At 39.4% G+C, this 17540-nt stretch overlaps 1 protein-coding gene and 1 pseudogene across 1 annotated transcript in view; one reads left to right on the forward strand and one right to left on the reverse strand.

Moving 5' to 3' along the window:
• Positions 1 to 17540, reverse strand: part of CUL4A (cullin 4A) — a 70588-nt gene that overhangs the window by 18734 nt on the left and 34314 nt on the right. The window contains exons 9-11 of the mRNA XM_053916423.2: positions 12305 to 12372; positions 9950 to 10068; positions 6924 to 7116 (exon numbers count right to left, since the gene is read on the reverse strand). Of these exons, the coding sequence (XP_053772398.1) occupies positions 6924 to 7116; positions 9950 to 10068; positions 12305 to 12372 (380 nt within the window). The remainder of the gene's footprint in view (positions 1 to 6923; positions 7117 to 9949; positions 10069 to 12304; positions 12373 to 17540) is intronic.
• On the forward strand, positions 12395 to 15704 carry LOC112321438 (chromobox protein homolog 1 pseudogene; annotated as a pseudogene).

Consider the following 17540-nt stretch of genomic DNA (forward strand, 5'->3'; position numbering starts at 1 on the left):
GTCATGTGAGAATAAATACTTTAATTACATGCTTTAGTTTCAGGAACTGGAATGTTCCATTTTCAAGATGTGGTGTAAGAAATCTGGATAAGACTGAAAGGATTTTTCTCTGGGCTTCATGTGATTATATCCATGGTGACAATGTCTTATCCCTGAATGCAGGGATTAGAGCAATTCTACTCTGGCTTCCCATTTAATACAAATCAACCATGACCTGGTTTAAGCAAGGGAGAATCCAAGACTTCTAAGAAGCCTAAACTCCTAAGAGTTAAACATTCATCTTTAGAAAAACAACAATCCATAAAGTGGTACAAAGACCAAATTAAATTGCCTGGTGAATTTCCTCTGCTGTTGCTTTTGTTAGTATTTTTCTTTATAATTTTTCTTATAAAATATTCTGAATATAGACAAAAGTAGACAATTGTATAATGAACTCCATGTTCCCATCATATACCTTCAACAATAATCAACACAACCCCAATTTTGTATCACTTTGTACACCTTTCTTTGCCCTTTGCCACCTATAAATTAAAAAAAACCTTTACTGATGAGTGTAATTCTATGAATCATAAAATATATTTTGATGTTATCATGAAATAATTGTATAACATGGTAATTTAAAAATCGCTTCATCTTATGAACACAAAACCTAAATAGACCCATTACTAGTAAGTAGATTCAATAAGTAATCAAAAACCTCCCAATAAACAAAAGTCCAGGACCAGACGGCTTCAGTGGTGAATTCTTCCAAACTTAAAAAAAAAACAAAACCAAAACCAAAAAACCCTGTTTTTCTTAAACCCTTCAAAAAATTGAAGAAGGAAGGATTCCAAACATATTTTACATGGCCAGCATTACCTTGATACCAAAACCCGAAAAGGACACCAGAAATAAAGACATTAACAGGTCAATATCCTTGATTAAGACAGATGTAAAAATCCTCAACAAAGTATTAGCAAACTGAATTCAACAGCACATTAAAGGATCACAGACCATGCATGACCATGTGGGATTTACTCCAGGTATGAAAGAATGGTTCTGCACATCAATCAACATGATACAGCACACTAACAAAACAAAGAACAAAAATTTTATGATCATTTTAGTATACGTAGAAAACTCATTAGGTAAAATTTACATCCATTTATGATAAAAAATTTCAACTAAGTGTGCACAGAAGGACCTACCTCAAAATAAACCCAGCTAACATCTAACACTGTGCTCAGTGATGGAAAGCTATAAGCTTTCCCTTAAAGATCAGGAACAAGACAAGGATGCCCACTCTCGCCACTTTTATACAACATAGTATTGAAGTCTTGGCCATACAAATTAGGCAAGAAAAAAAAGGCATTCAAACAGAAAAGGAAGAAGTAAAACTGTCACTATTTGCAGATATGATATCCCATAAAAACCCTGAACATTTCACCAAAAACTTGTTAGAATAAATTGAATCCAGTAAAGTCACAGGACACAAAATTAATACACAGAAATCTGTGGCAATACACGAGTAACAAACTGTCAGAAAAAGAAATGAAGAAAACAACCCCTTCTACGATTAAATCAAAGCGAATACAGTCCCTGACTGGCACGGCTCAGTTAGTTGAGCACTGTCCTGAAAAGCGAAAGGTCACTGGCTCAATTCCGGGTCAAGGCACATGTCTGGGTTATGGGCCTGGTCCCCAATTGGTGTGCACACAAGAGGCAACCAACTGATATTTCTCTCCCTTTCTCCCTCCCTTTGACTCTCTCTAAAAAGAGTTGAACAAAATCTTCAAAGAAAAAACCAAACACACACCACATACAAAATGCAGGAATAAATTTAACAAGACAGTGAACAGTCTGTAAACTGAAAACTATCAGACACGGAGGAAGACATAAATAATGGAAAGATATCCCATGCTTATGGAGTGGAAGAATTAATACTTTTACAATGTCAATACTACCTAAAGCAATCTACAGGTTCAGTGGAATCCCCATCAAAATTCCAATGGCATATTCACAGAACTAGAACAAATAATCCTAAAATTTGTAAAGAACCACAGAAGAGCCCTAATAGCCAAAACAATCTGAAGAAAGAACAACAAAAGCAGGAGGTTATCACGATCCCTAATTTCTAACTATACTACAAAGTTATACTAATCGAAACAATATTCGATTGCCCTGGCTGGTTTGGCCCAGCGGATTGAGTGCCGGCCTGCAAACCAAAAGGTCACTGGTTCAATTCCCAGTCAGAGCACATATCTGCGTTGTGGGCCAGGCTCCAAGTTGGCAGCGTGTGAGAGGCAACTGATTGATGTTTCTCCCCCTTTCTTCCTCCAACCCTTTACCTCTCTGTAAAAATATATAAATACAATCTTTAAAAAAATGGAACAAAAACACACACATAGGAAAATCAATGGAACAGAACTGAGAGCTCAGAAATAATCCCGCAATATGCAGACAATTTATGACAAAGGAGCCATGAATATACAATACCGGAGAAAGGACAGAATTTTCAATAAATGGTGCTGGGAAAACTGGACAGCCACATATGGAAGAATGAAATCAGACAACTATCCTACACCATACATAAAAATTAACTCCAACTGAATTAAAGACTTGAAGGTAAGACACAAAACTGTAAAATTCTTGGGAAAAAATATAAGAGAAAAGCTTACTGATGTTTTTCTGTTTTTCTGAATCTGATTCCAAAGGCAAAGAAAACAAAAGCAAAATAAATAGGACAACACCAAACAAAAAAGCTTCTGCACAGTGAAGGAGAAGCTTTTCATTTTACTACCAAAAAAATGAAAAGGCAACCTATTGAATGGGAGAAAATATTTACAAATCATTAATCTGAAAAGGTGTTAATATCCACAATATAAAAGAACTCATACAACTAAACAACAACAACAACAAAACAGTGGGCAGAGGAGCTGCATAGACAGACATTTTTCCAAAGAAGACATAAAGATAGACAACACATAAAAAGATGTTTAAAATCATTAATTATTAGGGAAATGCAAGTCAAAACCACAATGAGATCATCACCTCACACCTGTTAGAATGGCTATTATCAAAAAGACAAGAAATAACAAGTGCAGGAGAATATATGGAGAAAAGGGAACCCACACACACCGTTGGTGCAGCACTATGGAAAACAGTATGGAGACTCTGAAAAAATCAAGAATAGAACTACCACATGATCCAGCTATTCCACTTCTGGGTATTTACCTGAAAAACACAAAAACCCTAATTTGAAAAGATGCATGCAACCCTATATTTGCTGCACTATTATTTATAATAATCAAGATATGGAAACAACTGAAGTGTTCGATGATGGATGAGTAGGTAAGTAGATAAAGAAGATGTGGTATATATTGGATTTGCCAAAATGTCCATTTAGTTTTTTCCGTAAAATAAAAGTTTTATTTTTCATTTTTACCAATAACTTTATTGATCTGGATATTTTGAGTACGTTGGCTATCTCCCATTATTGGCTTCTAGTGGATAGAGGCCAGGGGTGCTGCTAAACATCTTCCCATGCATAAGACAGCCTCACAGCAAAGAATTATTTGGCCAAAATGTCAATAGTACCAAGAAACTTTGCAAACCACTTTTGACACATTCAATCAGTCACAGCACCTTCTCCATATACTGCACAAATCTATTTTTGTGTTTCAGTTGCATTTTTACCTTTCTTGAAATAAAAAAGCATTATACGCCAAAAATGTTGCATATCTTCTTCCATCTTCAATATTAAAATGGCTGCACAAAAATTCACCAATTTTGGTGTTTTTTTTAAATGCACACTGATATGACAGCTGTCACAATACAATCTAACAGAATTGTTCCAAATGAAGTTAAAGACAATTAAGCCCTACTAGAGCCATCATGGAAAAAAAAAAAACTAAACAAGCTTTTTGGCCAACCCAATATATACAATAGACTACAACTCAGCCAAAAACAAGGAATAGAACCTCTCCATTTATGACAAAATGAATGGACCTTGACCATATATGTTAACTGGTAAAGGGGGTCAATTTCATGGTGATGGATTGTTACTAGACTTTAGGGGGTAATCACTTTATAGTGTATACAGATGTTGAATTATAATGTTACACAGTTGAAACTTTACATTAAAAATTTACTATAAAGTTATAGCAATCATGACATCATGCTATTGGCATAAAGAGAGATATAGATCAATGTAACAGAAATGAGCCTTGCTGATTTTTAACAGACTTGTCAAAACAGTTCAATTGGGAAAGAATATTTTTCAACAAATGGTTCTGGGTCAACTGGATATCCACATGGCAAAGACTGAAGCTGAACTGCTTTCTACCTCACACTATATTCTAAAATTAACTCAGATCACAGACTTAACTTTTATAGTTTTAAGAACTAAAACTAAAGATGTACACAAACCCACCCACTGGAAATCTGCATCAGAAGGGCCCAATTTGCTTGTGGGTAGTGGGGGAAGTGACTGAAAACTGGCAGAGAGTGGAGCAAGTAGCACTGTTCCCTCTGGACCTGTCCTCCACAGACAGCGTCACAATGCATCGACGATTGCCCTGCCATGGTGAACACCTAAGGCCCCACCCCTTACTATGTACCAGGCACACTGAGACAAACACAACAACAACAAAACAAACACAAAAAACGAGATTAAGCTCCAGAAAAAATACAACTAAGTGACAAAGAGATAGCCAACCTATCAGATGCACAGTTCAAAACACTGGTAATCAGGATGCTCACAGAATTGGTTGAATATGGTCACAAATTAGATGAAAAAACGAAGGCTATGCTAAGTGAAATAAAGGAAAATATACAGGGAACCAACAGTGACAGGAAGGAAACTGGGACTCAAATCAACGGTGTGGACCAGAAGGAAGGAAGAAACATTCAACCAGAAAAGAATGAAGAAACAAGAATTCAAAAAAATGAGGACAGGCTTAGGGACCTCCAGGACACCTTTAAACATTCCAACATCCGAATCACAGGGGTACCAGAAGGAGAAGAGGAAGAGCAACAAACCAAAGAGTTATTTGAACAAATAATGAAGGAGAACTTCCCCAATCTGGCAAAGGAAATAGACTTCCAGGGAGTCCCAAAGAAGTTGGACCCAAGGAGGAACACACCAAGGCACATCATAATTATATTACCCAAGATTAAAAAGAAGGAGAGAATCTTCGAAGCAGCAAAAGGAGACAGTTACCTACAAAGGAGTTGCCATAAGACTCTCCGCTGATTTCTCAAAAGAGACCTTACAGGCAAGAAGGGGCTGGAAAGAAGTATTCCAAGTCATGAAAGGCAAGGGCCTACATCCAAGATTACTCTATCCAGCAAAGCTTTCATTTAGAATGGAAGGGCAGATAAAGTGCTTCTCAGATAAGGTCATATTAAAGGAGTTCATCATAACCAAGCCCTTATTATTATATGAAATGTTAAAGGGACTATCTAAGAAAAAGAAGATAAAAAATATGAACAGTAAAATCACAGCAAACTCAGTTATTAACAATCACACCTAAAAGAAAAACAAAAACAAACTAAGCAAACAACTAGAACAGGAACAGAATCACAGAAATGGAGATCACATGGAGGGTTATCAGCGGGGAAATGGGAGAGGGAGAGGGGGGGAAAAGGTACAGAGAATAAGCCGCATAAATGGTAGTAGAAAATAGACAGGGGGAGGTTAAGAATAGTATAGGAAATGTAGAAGCTAAAGAACTTACATGTATGACCCATGGACATGAACTAAAGGGGGGAATGTGGGGGGGGGTGTGTGCAGGGCAGAAGGGAACAAAGGGGGGAAAATAGGACAACTGTAATATCATAATCAATAAAATATATTTTTTAAAAAGAACTAAAACTAAAAAAGTTAGATAAGGATTTCTTACATAGAACAGGAAAGAGCAAAAGTATAAAAAAATACATAAAATTGACTAAGTTAAAAAAATTTACTTTTTAAATACACTTTTAAGGAATTAAAGCACAAACTACAAACTGGGAAAAATGTTCGCCAATGTTGTGTCTTACAAGGAAGGACTCATATACAGAGTGTGCATTTATATTAGAAAACAAAAAATAGAAAGTTTCATCTTAAAATATACTCTTTTGAGATCCCGTCCAATTTTATCCAATTTCAATATGGATTAAAGAATGCAAAGATATTAACTAAATAGTGTCTCATGTTAAATATTAGTGGAGATTGATGAAGTTATCATCATAACTCAGAGGCATCACATACAATAAACCTTTCCAATCCAATTCTGAGCAGAAATTACTTACAAGTAATCAAGACAGAGAATCAAGGTTCATCTCTACGAAAAATATAGCTCTGGGGCTGTTAGAACAGGAAACGCACACTAGACTGAAATCTTTATTGTCCCCTTTTTCTTTTGTGAACTTAAACCTCATTTTTTACAGAATTACTACTACATTCTCTCCCTTATGGAAACACCACACACACACACATACATACACATATACAAAACATAAATGGGTGGAGGGACTGAGCAGAACAGAAAGAAAAAATACTTAACGAACATGGACAACAGTGTGGTGACTGCTGGGGCCAGGGGAGCAGTGAAGGAAGTTACTGCAGGGATAAATGGTGGTGGACACGACGGGACTTGGGGTGGTGAACATGTAACAGTGTACAGATGATGTGTCCTGGAATTTGCACCTGAAACCTGGATAATTTTATTAATCAGGATCACCCCAATAAATTGAATAAAAAGGAAAAAAAGTATATATACATGCGAACACACACACACACACACATATATGTTTTTTTTGAAAATGTGTCCCCTGATAAGATGTAATACAAATCCTTCCCTCCCTCTATGAGGAGCTTGAATATTTTGAGAAAAAATGTGCTTGAGTTATGCCTTACTTTCCCATATTAAACAAAAAGGTATAGAAATATGTTTTTCTACCTATCAGTTCTGCGGGCTTATTGGGCCTCTTGTTAATAAACGTTTCAAAGGATTCCTTCATCAAGTTGATGAACTTCTCATTCCTCTGAAAGCACACTTCTATCACATGGTCCACTCTGTCCTTAAAATCCAGCAGGTCCTGCACCATATCTTTATCTTTTTCAGGATTGATAACGATTGTTGTTCCAAAAGTCTACAAAAACAAACACATACCAAGTCATCAATAGGCCTGTGATACCACACATTTATTTTCTCCTGCTAATGAACGATCATGACAGTGTAGCAATTTCATACATTCAGTCTATTCTAAAAATTAAGTGAATACTGTAGTTCCTCCTTATCCTTGGGGAATACATTCCAAGATCCCAACTGGATGCCCGACACCATGGAGAGTACTGAACTCTACACACATACCATGTTTTCTCCTATACCTACATACAACTTAAGGTTCCCCTTTGGCATTACCTGATTGCCAGCATCACTATCCTTGCACTTTGGGCTATTATTATGTAAAATAAGGGTTACCTAAACACAAGTACTGTGATACCAATTGACCCATGGGCAGGTAGTGGATATGCTGGACAAAGGGATGATTCATATTCCAAGGGGGACCGCTCGAGATTTCACCATGCTACTCAGAATGCCCCCCAATTTAAAACTCATGAATTGCTGATTTCTGAAATTTTCCATTTCCTGTTTTTGGAATGCAGCTGACTGCAGGTTAACTGAAACTGCAGCGAGTGAAAATGAGAATAAGAGGGGGACCTCTATAAACAATGCTTTAGTGTTACAATTCTACTTCTGGAAGGGTTTATAAATTACTGGAAATTTTCTGTTGCTTTTTGAAGAACTTTTACTTACGAATTCCTCAAAAACACATGAACTCCCATTAACCCAATACACCTATTTGGACTTCTTGACTATACTTCTTTCTCCTTCATTTCTAATTATAAACAGCATGGTTTTTAGCCTGTAATTTTTTTCATGTTTATTGCTTTTAGAGAGGGAGGAAGGAAGGGAAGGATAGGAGGGGGAGGAAGGGGAGAGAGAGTGAGAGAGAAACATTCATTGGCTGCCTCCCCATGTGCTCCAACGGGATTGAATCCACAAAATAAGATTATGTGCCCTGATCGGGAATCTAACCTTCAACCTTTTGGTATATGGGACAACGCTCTAACCAGCTGAGCTAAACAATGGCCAGAGTGTTTAGCCTGTATTCCTAATTAAAAAATGCTACATTACCTGGCTGGTGTAGCGCAATAGATTGAGCGCAAGCTGTCAACCAAAGGGTCATAGGTTTGATTTGCAGTCAGGGCACATGCCTGGGTTGCTGGCCAGGTCCCCAGCGGGGAGCACGCAAGAAGCAACCACACACTGATGTTTCTCTCCCTCTCTTTTTCCTTCCCTTCCCCCCTCTTTAAAAGTAAATAAATAAATACATTTTTTAAAAAGCTACATTAAACATCACTCAAAGTCTGTGTGTGACAATAGCTGTTTGAAGAAATAAACTGCCAGCTGAAGAGGTGTTAAATACAATCAACATAGTATACTTTTTTGAAAAACTGGTCTTAAGTATATACTTAGACATCGTTTATGCACACGGAGGCAGATTATTGGTGAAAAGGTACAAAGAAATTAGCATAAATACCGTCCGGTCACTATGACTGCCAAGGGTAGGAGGGATTTACTTTTCACTCTACCATTTGTACTGACTGCACTTAAAAATAATGTACGCACATCGCAAGGATGAACTTATTTTGATAATGATACACTGCTGAATGTAATCTCCCATTCTGTCACAGTGTAACTCCTTATCACTAATGGACACTCAAGAACTATGGTTGTATCACTGACTTTTACTATGCAAATCAAAAATTGCAAAGAACTTTCTGTGCTCAGCACCTGTTGCTGTCCCCTCAGGACTACCATTGGCAAAACTCTAAATTTCCATTAGCTTTTCCTTAATGAAAAGCTCTACTGCTGATACAGCTCGTCAGTCATGACTTTAAGCTCATATCGCTGTACAGAATTTTGGGGTGATGGGGTGTGTGTGTGTGTGTACAAACTTTCAACATACAGACTGATATGAAACCTCAGGCCTGATAATTCCAGAAAGCAGCATGAAAGTTTTATCTTAAAAAAAAAAGACAACTTTTAAACGGTGTGCCCTGACTGGGAATTGAACTGGCAACCTTTTGGTTCACAGGACAGTGCTCAACCCACTGAGACATACCAGCCAGGGCAAGTTTATCTTTTTCAGTTAACATTTTTTTTGTGGTAAGTAGTGATTCACATGAAGTAAAGACAGGAAAGAGATGCCTCATAAACTGCCTGTTTTCTCGTGTTGTAACATCTGGAGAAACTACGGCGCAGCAGCACCACCGGGATGTTGGTACTGATACAATCTGCCCAACCTCTGCCTTTTAACTGCAACTCATTTGTGTATGGATTAAGTTCTTTAGACTTTACCACCTGTGCAGGTCTGTGTACCCATCACCATGGTCAAGACACCGCAAGGATTCCTCCTGTTGCCTTTTTTATAACCATACAGCACACACACACATGCTATAGAAACATGAAAAGTGTATGTTTAGGTAATAAATCCTAGATTGCTAGGAAATAAAGTAGCACACACACCAACCTGAGCTACCAAAGTGTGTCAATAGTTCTCACTGTGCAAAGGCATGAGATCAGGTATAAAACGCAGGTTCACCAAAAAATGACTACTTTTTGAAAACATGACTGTAAAATTAAATGTATGTGCTTATGCTGATGACAAATAGGAAAACAGCCTTTTAAGTCATGTTTATACCTGGATGGTGTTTGTCATCGCTGGTGTTATCATAAAAATGTTTGCACAAGTGATCTGGAAGGAAATGCACGACTACCATCTACCCGATCACCTGAGGTGAGAAAACAAAGGTACCTCCAGTCCACTCTGCCAGGGTACGGCAGTATCCTCAAGACAGGCCACCCACCACCTGCACAAAACAGACGGTATGGCTGTGAAGGCAAACCCCACACACCTTGATGTACTCGCTCCAGTGCTGCAGCAGGATCTGCTGCCCGCCCTTCACTCGGCTAAACAGCTGGTACATCTGAGTGAGGTCCGGCACTCTGTTCTCATCAAGTAAGTGATCGAGTCCTGAGATGACACAGTAAATGTCAGCATATCACATCAGTAAGTCAACACAAATAACAACTAATCTAGAATATAGTGTGCCTCGCAAAAAGTACTTAATGTAGAAATTTAGGGAGTACTGCTTCTATCCACACAGGGCAGTTGGTCTAGTGCAGTATCTGAGATAGATGCTATTAGGTGAACCTCATCTTTCTGACCACGCTGGGAGATATATACCTTATTTCTTCACATCACTAAAGCCCTTTTAATTCACTAAAGTAGCAATGATCTGAAAAATGCTCACACCAACTCTTTGACCTAGGAGGTTCATGATTCCAAGTTCCTTCTGGTTTAGTCCATCGGTCCAAAAGACTATTTGTCAAAGGATAAGCTATCAAATCTAATGTTTTATTTTATATATATTTTTTAAATTTTAATTTTGTATTGTTATTCAATTACAGTTGTGTGCCTTTTCTCCCCATCCCTCCACCCCACCCCAGAAATCTAATTTTTTAGATGATTAATTTTATCTACATACATAAGAATCTGAGATAAAAACATCTATTGCGTATTAGATATTTTGAAGCACTTAAAATAGCATTTTAAAAGTTTTTCCCATTTTACATATTTAAAATTTACAAAGATTTTCTAAAACCATACCACCACTAGAAGAACTTTCACAGAAGATTTTCTAAATATTGCTTTATGACAAGAGTGGAGAGGCAGCTAAGTCAGAGAAGCTGTGAGCTGGCCCCGTCACTTCACACAGTCTCAGCCCTTCTGTGAACCGGCACAGCCTTTGCATACCAAAGGTGGTTTCAAGGTGTGTGCAATGCACGTGGGTTGTAATGAAGATCCTCAGTAAGGACTCCAATGTTTGCTATTTCTCTAAAGTATATTTTCATCTACTGGTGCAAATTATTGTATAACTTATCTTACCGAATCTCTGAATAATGTTTTCTTTAAGAATTCAAAAATTACAGCTATTTTTTAAATGCCTCTAATAAAATTTAGATTAAGCTCCTACATATAAAAGACACCATTTTCTTGAAATAATATATACAAAGTTCAATTTACTTGAAGTCCTTTTTTTCCTTATAAAATGATTGACTTAAGAAAAAGAAAACACCTAGTCCGAATTATGAATGCATTTGTTTTAGGTGGACCACGAGTTAAGCCCTCATTCATGTGCAAATACACCAGCTGTATAGGTTCCAGTGAGGTGTAAGTAGAAAGACATCCAGACTTGCACCCTGGCTCTCAGCTTAGGAGACATGATTTGTGGCACCAATGTCAAGCTGCTGTTAGCCTTGGTTTTCTTACTTGTAAAATGGGGATAAGGGTGTCAATGGGTTGTTCAAGGACTAGAAGATACATACATGAAATAGAGCTCAATAATGCAATGCTCTCGCCTTTTGGCATTACTGTGGTTTCACCTGAAGTTCCACTTTGACTATCTGGGGAAGTAGAATACAAACTGGAATATATTTGGGTGCTATTTAGGGCCTTCCCAAAGTTAAACTTTAAGGTTTCCAATACCTTGAAACAGATTCTGTAGTTCCAAAACCACTTTCAAATGGTAACATTAAATATTTAAGAGTTATAAAAAGTAACATTAAGTACCAGAGTGTTATAAATATTCTCACTGTTGCTGCAAAGCACCCACATTTCAATTACTCTTTAAAACTTTAGGATCACAAGGGGAATACTTAGCAATGTAATGTGTTCTATTTTCTGTCTGCCTGTTTTCCAGGGTAGTCAGGGTAGGAGAGTGCACAGTGCACTGGCTTAAGCAGACCATGTATCTGGCCGTTCACCTGACATTTAGCTGCTCAAAGGGCACGGGGAGGAAGCCTGTCCAATGAAGCACACCTACATCTGCAGAAGCATTCTGAGCATCACCTGTATGTCAGTGTACAGCAACACAGCACAATGAAGGAAGACAAGTATTGCAGAAGTACCCAGCTGCAAGCTACTTGTTGTCTAGCAGGTCTCTTGGAACCTTTTAGCCTGGATAGTATTTCATTTGACTTTAGCATAAACTAAAGACATGTAGTTCTACTACATGCCTTTCAACATTTTTCTTAACCAATTTCTCAAAGGCTAATTACTATGTTCACTATTTTTAATGATTTTTAGAGATGGTCTTATAACAAATGACAGATGCCCTTACATTATGATTTGCAGTGTTCCACTTACTTTCTTAATGAATTAAGGACTATCATTCCGTTTAACTGACACAAGAATTAGCAAAATCTACCTTTCTGCAGAATTGCTGTTAAATGTTCTCCTAATAGCTGTTTCTCCACACAAGCAATCAGTGGTTTCCTATAGAAGGCAAAAGGAGAACATGTCAGAAGTAAGGTTAAAGGAGAGACTTTAGTTAACTGTAAAAGATGGGGAGTTTACTGTTTACACAGATACTCTGTGGAGCCAATCAGAAACCATCACAGGACAAGCATTTCCCTCACATACGGACAGTCACCACCATTGTTAATACAGACCCTGGAGTATTTCTAAAAACAATTCAATGAATAACATAAACAGACCAATGAATGCAGGGAAAGGTGACAGCAGCAGACAGCAAGTGTGCCCCACCTTACCAGAAAGTGGGCTCCCACGTTTGCATGGCAGCTGGCAGTCACACTGTAGTCATCGTTTGAATTGAAGTTTTGCCCTCCATTATGCACACTACTTCTTGCATTGCTACTGCATTTCTGCCTTCTTCTTCCACCCCAGTCACTTCTCCAGGTCCTGTAAAACCCTGACTTCTACCGTTACAGCTAAGCCTCTCTGTCTTCACTTCTATCTGCTTTTTACCATTGTCATTTACCAAAATCCACCTCATGGATGTGCCTTCATGAAGTTCAAGTTGCACGTCCCACCACAATATTTGAAAATTGGGAAATTCAGCAAGCATGACTGCCATAACCATAGGGACACAACCAATTATTCTTCCGGGGTCATTATCCACAACTTTTTTTTTTTTTTTTAAAGACCAGAGTATCTGCTTCATGCCAAGGATTCTTAATTTTGGCCATCTTCCCAAGCCTTCATTTTATAAGAACTTTTCAATGTATCATTGTAATTAAACCTCACAGCAACCCAAGAGAAAGGTGCAGCAGACATTCTGGTCTCCATTCCACAGGTGTGAAAACAGAGTTCGGATGGTGTGACCTGCCCGGATCATACAGCCAGTGAGTGGTGAAGCTGGGAGTTGAGTTCAGTGAGCCATCAGCACCTTCTCCAGTCTGCCTCCAAGAAGGAACAGTGACCCAGATGAGGGGTGGGAGAGGCAGAGAGGAAAAGGTCACAGAGGGACAGTAAGAAGGGCCAGTCACTGCTGCTGCTTTTAGTCTTAACAGCTTTATTGAGATAAAAATTATTATGGCATAAAATTCATCCATTTAAAGCGTACAATTCAATGTTTTTTAGTATATTTACAGAGTTGTATAACCATCACAATGATCTAATTTTAGAACATTTTCATCATCCTAAAAGAAACTTCATACCCATCAGCCTTTCCATTCTCTCTACCCACCCATCCTGCCTCCTGGTCAGAGGCAGACAGTAATTTCTACGGATTTTCCTATTCTGAACACTGTCTATAAATGACATCATGTCTTCTGTGTTTGGCTTCTTTCACTTAGTATAGTGTTTTTAAGGTTCATCCATGATGTAGCAGGTGTCAGCACTCCAACTTCTTTGTTGCTAAATAATATTCCACTTTATTTTACCCAGTCATCAGCGGACAATGGGTTGTTTCCACTTTTTGACTATTATGAATAATGCTGCTATGGGCGTTTGTGTACAAGTTTTGTATGGAAGTGTTTTCATTCCTCTATATATTTAGCAGTAGAACTGGCATATTGGAGAATCATATGGTAACTCTGTGAAAAATTTTCAGGAAATACCAAATTGTTTCCCACAGCAGCTGACCTATTTTACATTCCCACAAGCCATGCAGGAGGGTTCTAACTTCTCCACATCCTCACCAATGCTTTTGACTGCTGCTTGCCTTTTTTATTATAGCTATCCTGGCGGGTGCTAAGTGGTACTGCACTGTGGCTTTGATTTGCATTTCCAGGATGACTAACAGTATCGAGCACTTTTTCATGTGCTAACAGTTCACCTTTAAAAAAAAAGAAAGATTTTATTGATTTATTTTTAAAGAGAGAGGAAGGGAAGGAGAGAGAAAGAGAGAGAGAGAAACATTGATGGGTTGACTCTTGCAAGCACCCAATTGGGGACTTGACCCACAACCCTGGCATGTGCTCTGACCAGAAACTGAGCCACAGAAGCCAGAGTGAATCACCTCTTCTTGATGGTGTATGGCCTAGGCTTCAGTTCTGCAGAGCAAAAGACTTAAATCATTTTCCATTTCAACAGTTCATGGAGTACCTACCATAGCCTAGATACGATGACAGGTTGTGAGCCAAGGGGCAGATAATAAGTACTTAGAGGTGAACAGAGCTCAGGAGCAGTCATGGGGAATTAACTGCAGCATCTGAGTTCCTTTCAAAGACTGATTTCATAAACTACAGTGACAGTTCACTGATTTGCGGTAAGAGAATTCCTGCCACAGGATTTATGGGTCCTTTCAGGATACTAATGCTAAGAGGCAAAGGTCCCTAGGGCAGAGCCTACAGAGTGATCTGGCTGGGTTCTTTGTATGAGGTTTCATGTGGATCAGTAAGGGGGTAGGTCACAAAGTACAGCACTGACAGACTGCAGCTCTCAAGCACACTTTTCATCTGTACTGCCACCTGCTGTGCTCTGAATGCAGGCAGGTGGGATGTATGGCTTTGAGTCTGGAAGGGGTGCTCAGAGCCCAGTCTCTAAGACGGGTGTGGGCTGTTTCTCCTTGGTCTCCCTCTGCGTTCTTTGAAAATTATGTTTTGGTTCGGCAGAAGGGAGGGCTGTTGGCTGGGGCCTGCGGGACGCCACTTCAGTGTGGGGCTCAATCGCAGCCTCCCGGCCTGCTGCTTTTCTGGCAGCACTCCTCCGGCCTGCCCGATGCGATGGGCTGGTAGCCCGGCACGATTCCTTTCGTGCTCTTGGGCGCTGCTTTGAGCGGCATCACCCTTTATACCAGAAAGCTGGTGGGCACATTGTGGAACAAACAAAACAAGAAGAAAGTGGAGGAGGTGCTAAAGGAGGAGAAAAAGGAATATGTGGTGGAAAAAGTTTTACACCATCGAGTGGTAAAGGGCAAGGTGGAGCACCTCCTCAAATGAAAGGGGCTCTCAGTGAGGACAACACATGGGAGCCAGGAGAGAACCTGGTTTGCCCCAACCTCATTGGCCACTTTCTACAGCCACAGAAAACAGCACGAGACAGATAAATCAGAAGGAGCCTGCGTACATCTGTCTCTGATTCTGAAAGTAAAGGAGAGGAGAGCAAACCAAAGAAGAAAGAAGAGTCAGAAAAGTTATGCGGCTTTGCCTGGTGTTTGGAGCCGGAGTGGATTATTGGTGCTACAGACTCCAGGGGAGAACTCGTGGTCCTGGTGAAATGGGAAAACTCTGATGAGGCCGACCTGGTCCCAGCCAAGGAAGCCAATGTCAAGTGCCCCCAGGCTGTCATATCCTCCTATGAGGAAAGGCTGACATGGCACTCCTACCCCTCAGAGGATGACAAAAAAGATGACACGAATTAACTCTCCTAAGTACCAGCCCCTGTCACATCTGACTATGGGTTTCAAGTGAGGAGGGGGAGGAGTTCTACTTCTCTGGACACCATAGAGATGGCTTGAAAAGATGTCCTTTGAAAAATGAATATAGTTTCTGTGCCTTACAGCAGCACAAGTGCTTTGAAGCCATTCCATGTTGTATGGTTTGCGCACCCATCCAAGTGGAGGGGAAGGAGCATAGGTATTTCAAGGTAACCCACTCGCCACTTTGCTGAGAAAAGTAAAGGGCCATCTATGAAGGACAAAACTTGCAGAACGGGCTTGCAAAACTTGCAAAAAGTTACTGTAGATCTTCAAAGAGCATTTCCACAACCCACAGCCTTCTTCCCAATAGTGTTAACTGCATTTTTACAGTAAGGAATGTGCATAGTTTTTGGCTATTACTGGTATATTATTTGGGGGTGGGTCGGGAGGGAGATGGGTAGGACTGTTTGTTAAAATATGGGGCCTTGTTGGGAAATGGTGAAATAATGGATAGAACAAACAAGTAATGATTCGGTTCTGTGTCTAGAATATTTTATTTTTTAAAAAATGTCATTGCCAATCTAATTGAGGACTGTGAGAAACTGCTGAAAAGCTATGAATGCCTGAAACTTATGAGCCAGGGTGTTCCCTGCCGGAGCCTCATGCTGTTCCCAACAAAGGACTAAGCCAGGCAATCAGTTTCCAAAGCTGCCATTTTGGGGGTGGAAACTGCTTGAGAAGGGACGGTCTTTTACTGGAGCATACACATAGGCAGATCATTCTGTCTCAGAGGTGCTAATTCCTGAAACTGACAAGAAGACCCTTTCTTTTCCAATTATGACGCTATAAATATTGGCCTGTCCAAGCTACTGGCTGAGGTATCTGAGGGAGGGGAAAAGGGTGGTATTGAGGTATAAGAGTAAAGAGAAGGGCCCATGCTCTTGGGCCCTCTTTGGTTTTGAACTTTGGACTCAAACCACTGATGGCTAACAGCACAAGTTCATCAAATCACTTCAAGAGCTGGGTTATTTCAATAGCCCTGGTCTCAGGAGAAGATTAAACTTTCATACTGGGGCAGTGGCTCACTTTTTAAACACACACACGCGCACGTTCTTTTTTAATCATAGGAACTAACTAACACCCAAACGCTGTCAGGACTCATGAGGCCCATCAGTTCTTGACGTCATCCAGACCTGCCTCTGGAACTTACTGTAGACATTTTTTAGGCATGTGTTAGGTTTCTGTGAGAACTTTCGTTTAAATGTCAACTCCATACCACGCTGTTCTTGTCTTAATAAAACTATATAGATTTTTATTTAAAAAGAAAAGATATTCTTTATTCTGTGAATTCTGAATCACCCAATGCTGTAGAAGCCACCTCAGTGAGAGCTCCTCACATTTCTCCCACCTGTCTATACCTGAGCACAGATGCAAACCATCTTTACCTATGATTCCTTTGCTTAAATAATCTCCATATACTTCTAAGAAATATATTTTTAAACGTTGGGGGAAGGGATTTAAAATATAGCATATACATCAAAGAGTGTGAAAGCACTTATGAGAGTAAAGAAAGGACCACCAGGTACACTGTTCTAGCAGCTCCCACATACCTGGACCCACCTCCATGGCCTGTGTTTGCAGTTGCCTTGCTTTCCTACATGACAGACACACACACACACACACAATCAGCACACTGTCTACCTTGGCCTGTTCTTGAACTTCATACATACAAACAGAATAATGGTATATGGAAAATATCATTAATAGAAAAAATATAGCAAGACACTCAACAGAAACTTTTATTTTCCCTTGACTTGACCTACTGGCAAGATCTGACAAC

The sequence above is a fragment of the Desmodus rotundus genome, chromosome 13 (genome assembly GCF_022682495.2).
Source record: "Desmodus rotundus isolate HL8 chromosome 13, HLdesRot8A.1, whole genome shotgun sequence".
NCBI lineage: Eukaryota > Metazoa > Chordata > Mammalia > Chiroptera > Phyllostomidae > Desmodus > Desmodus rotundus.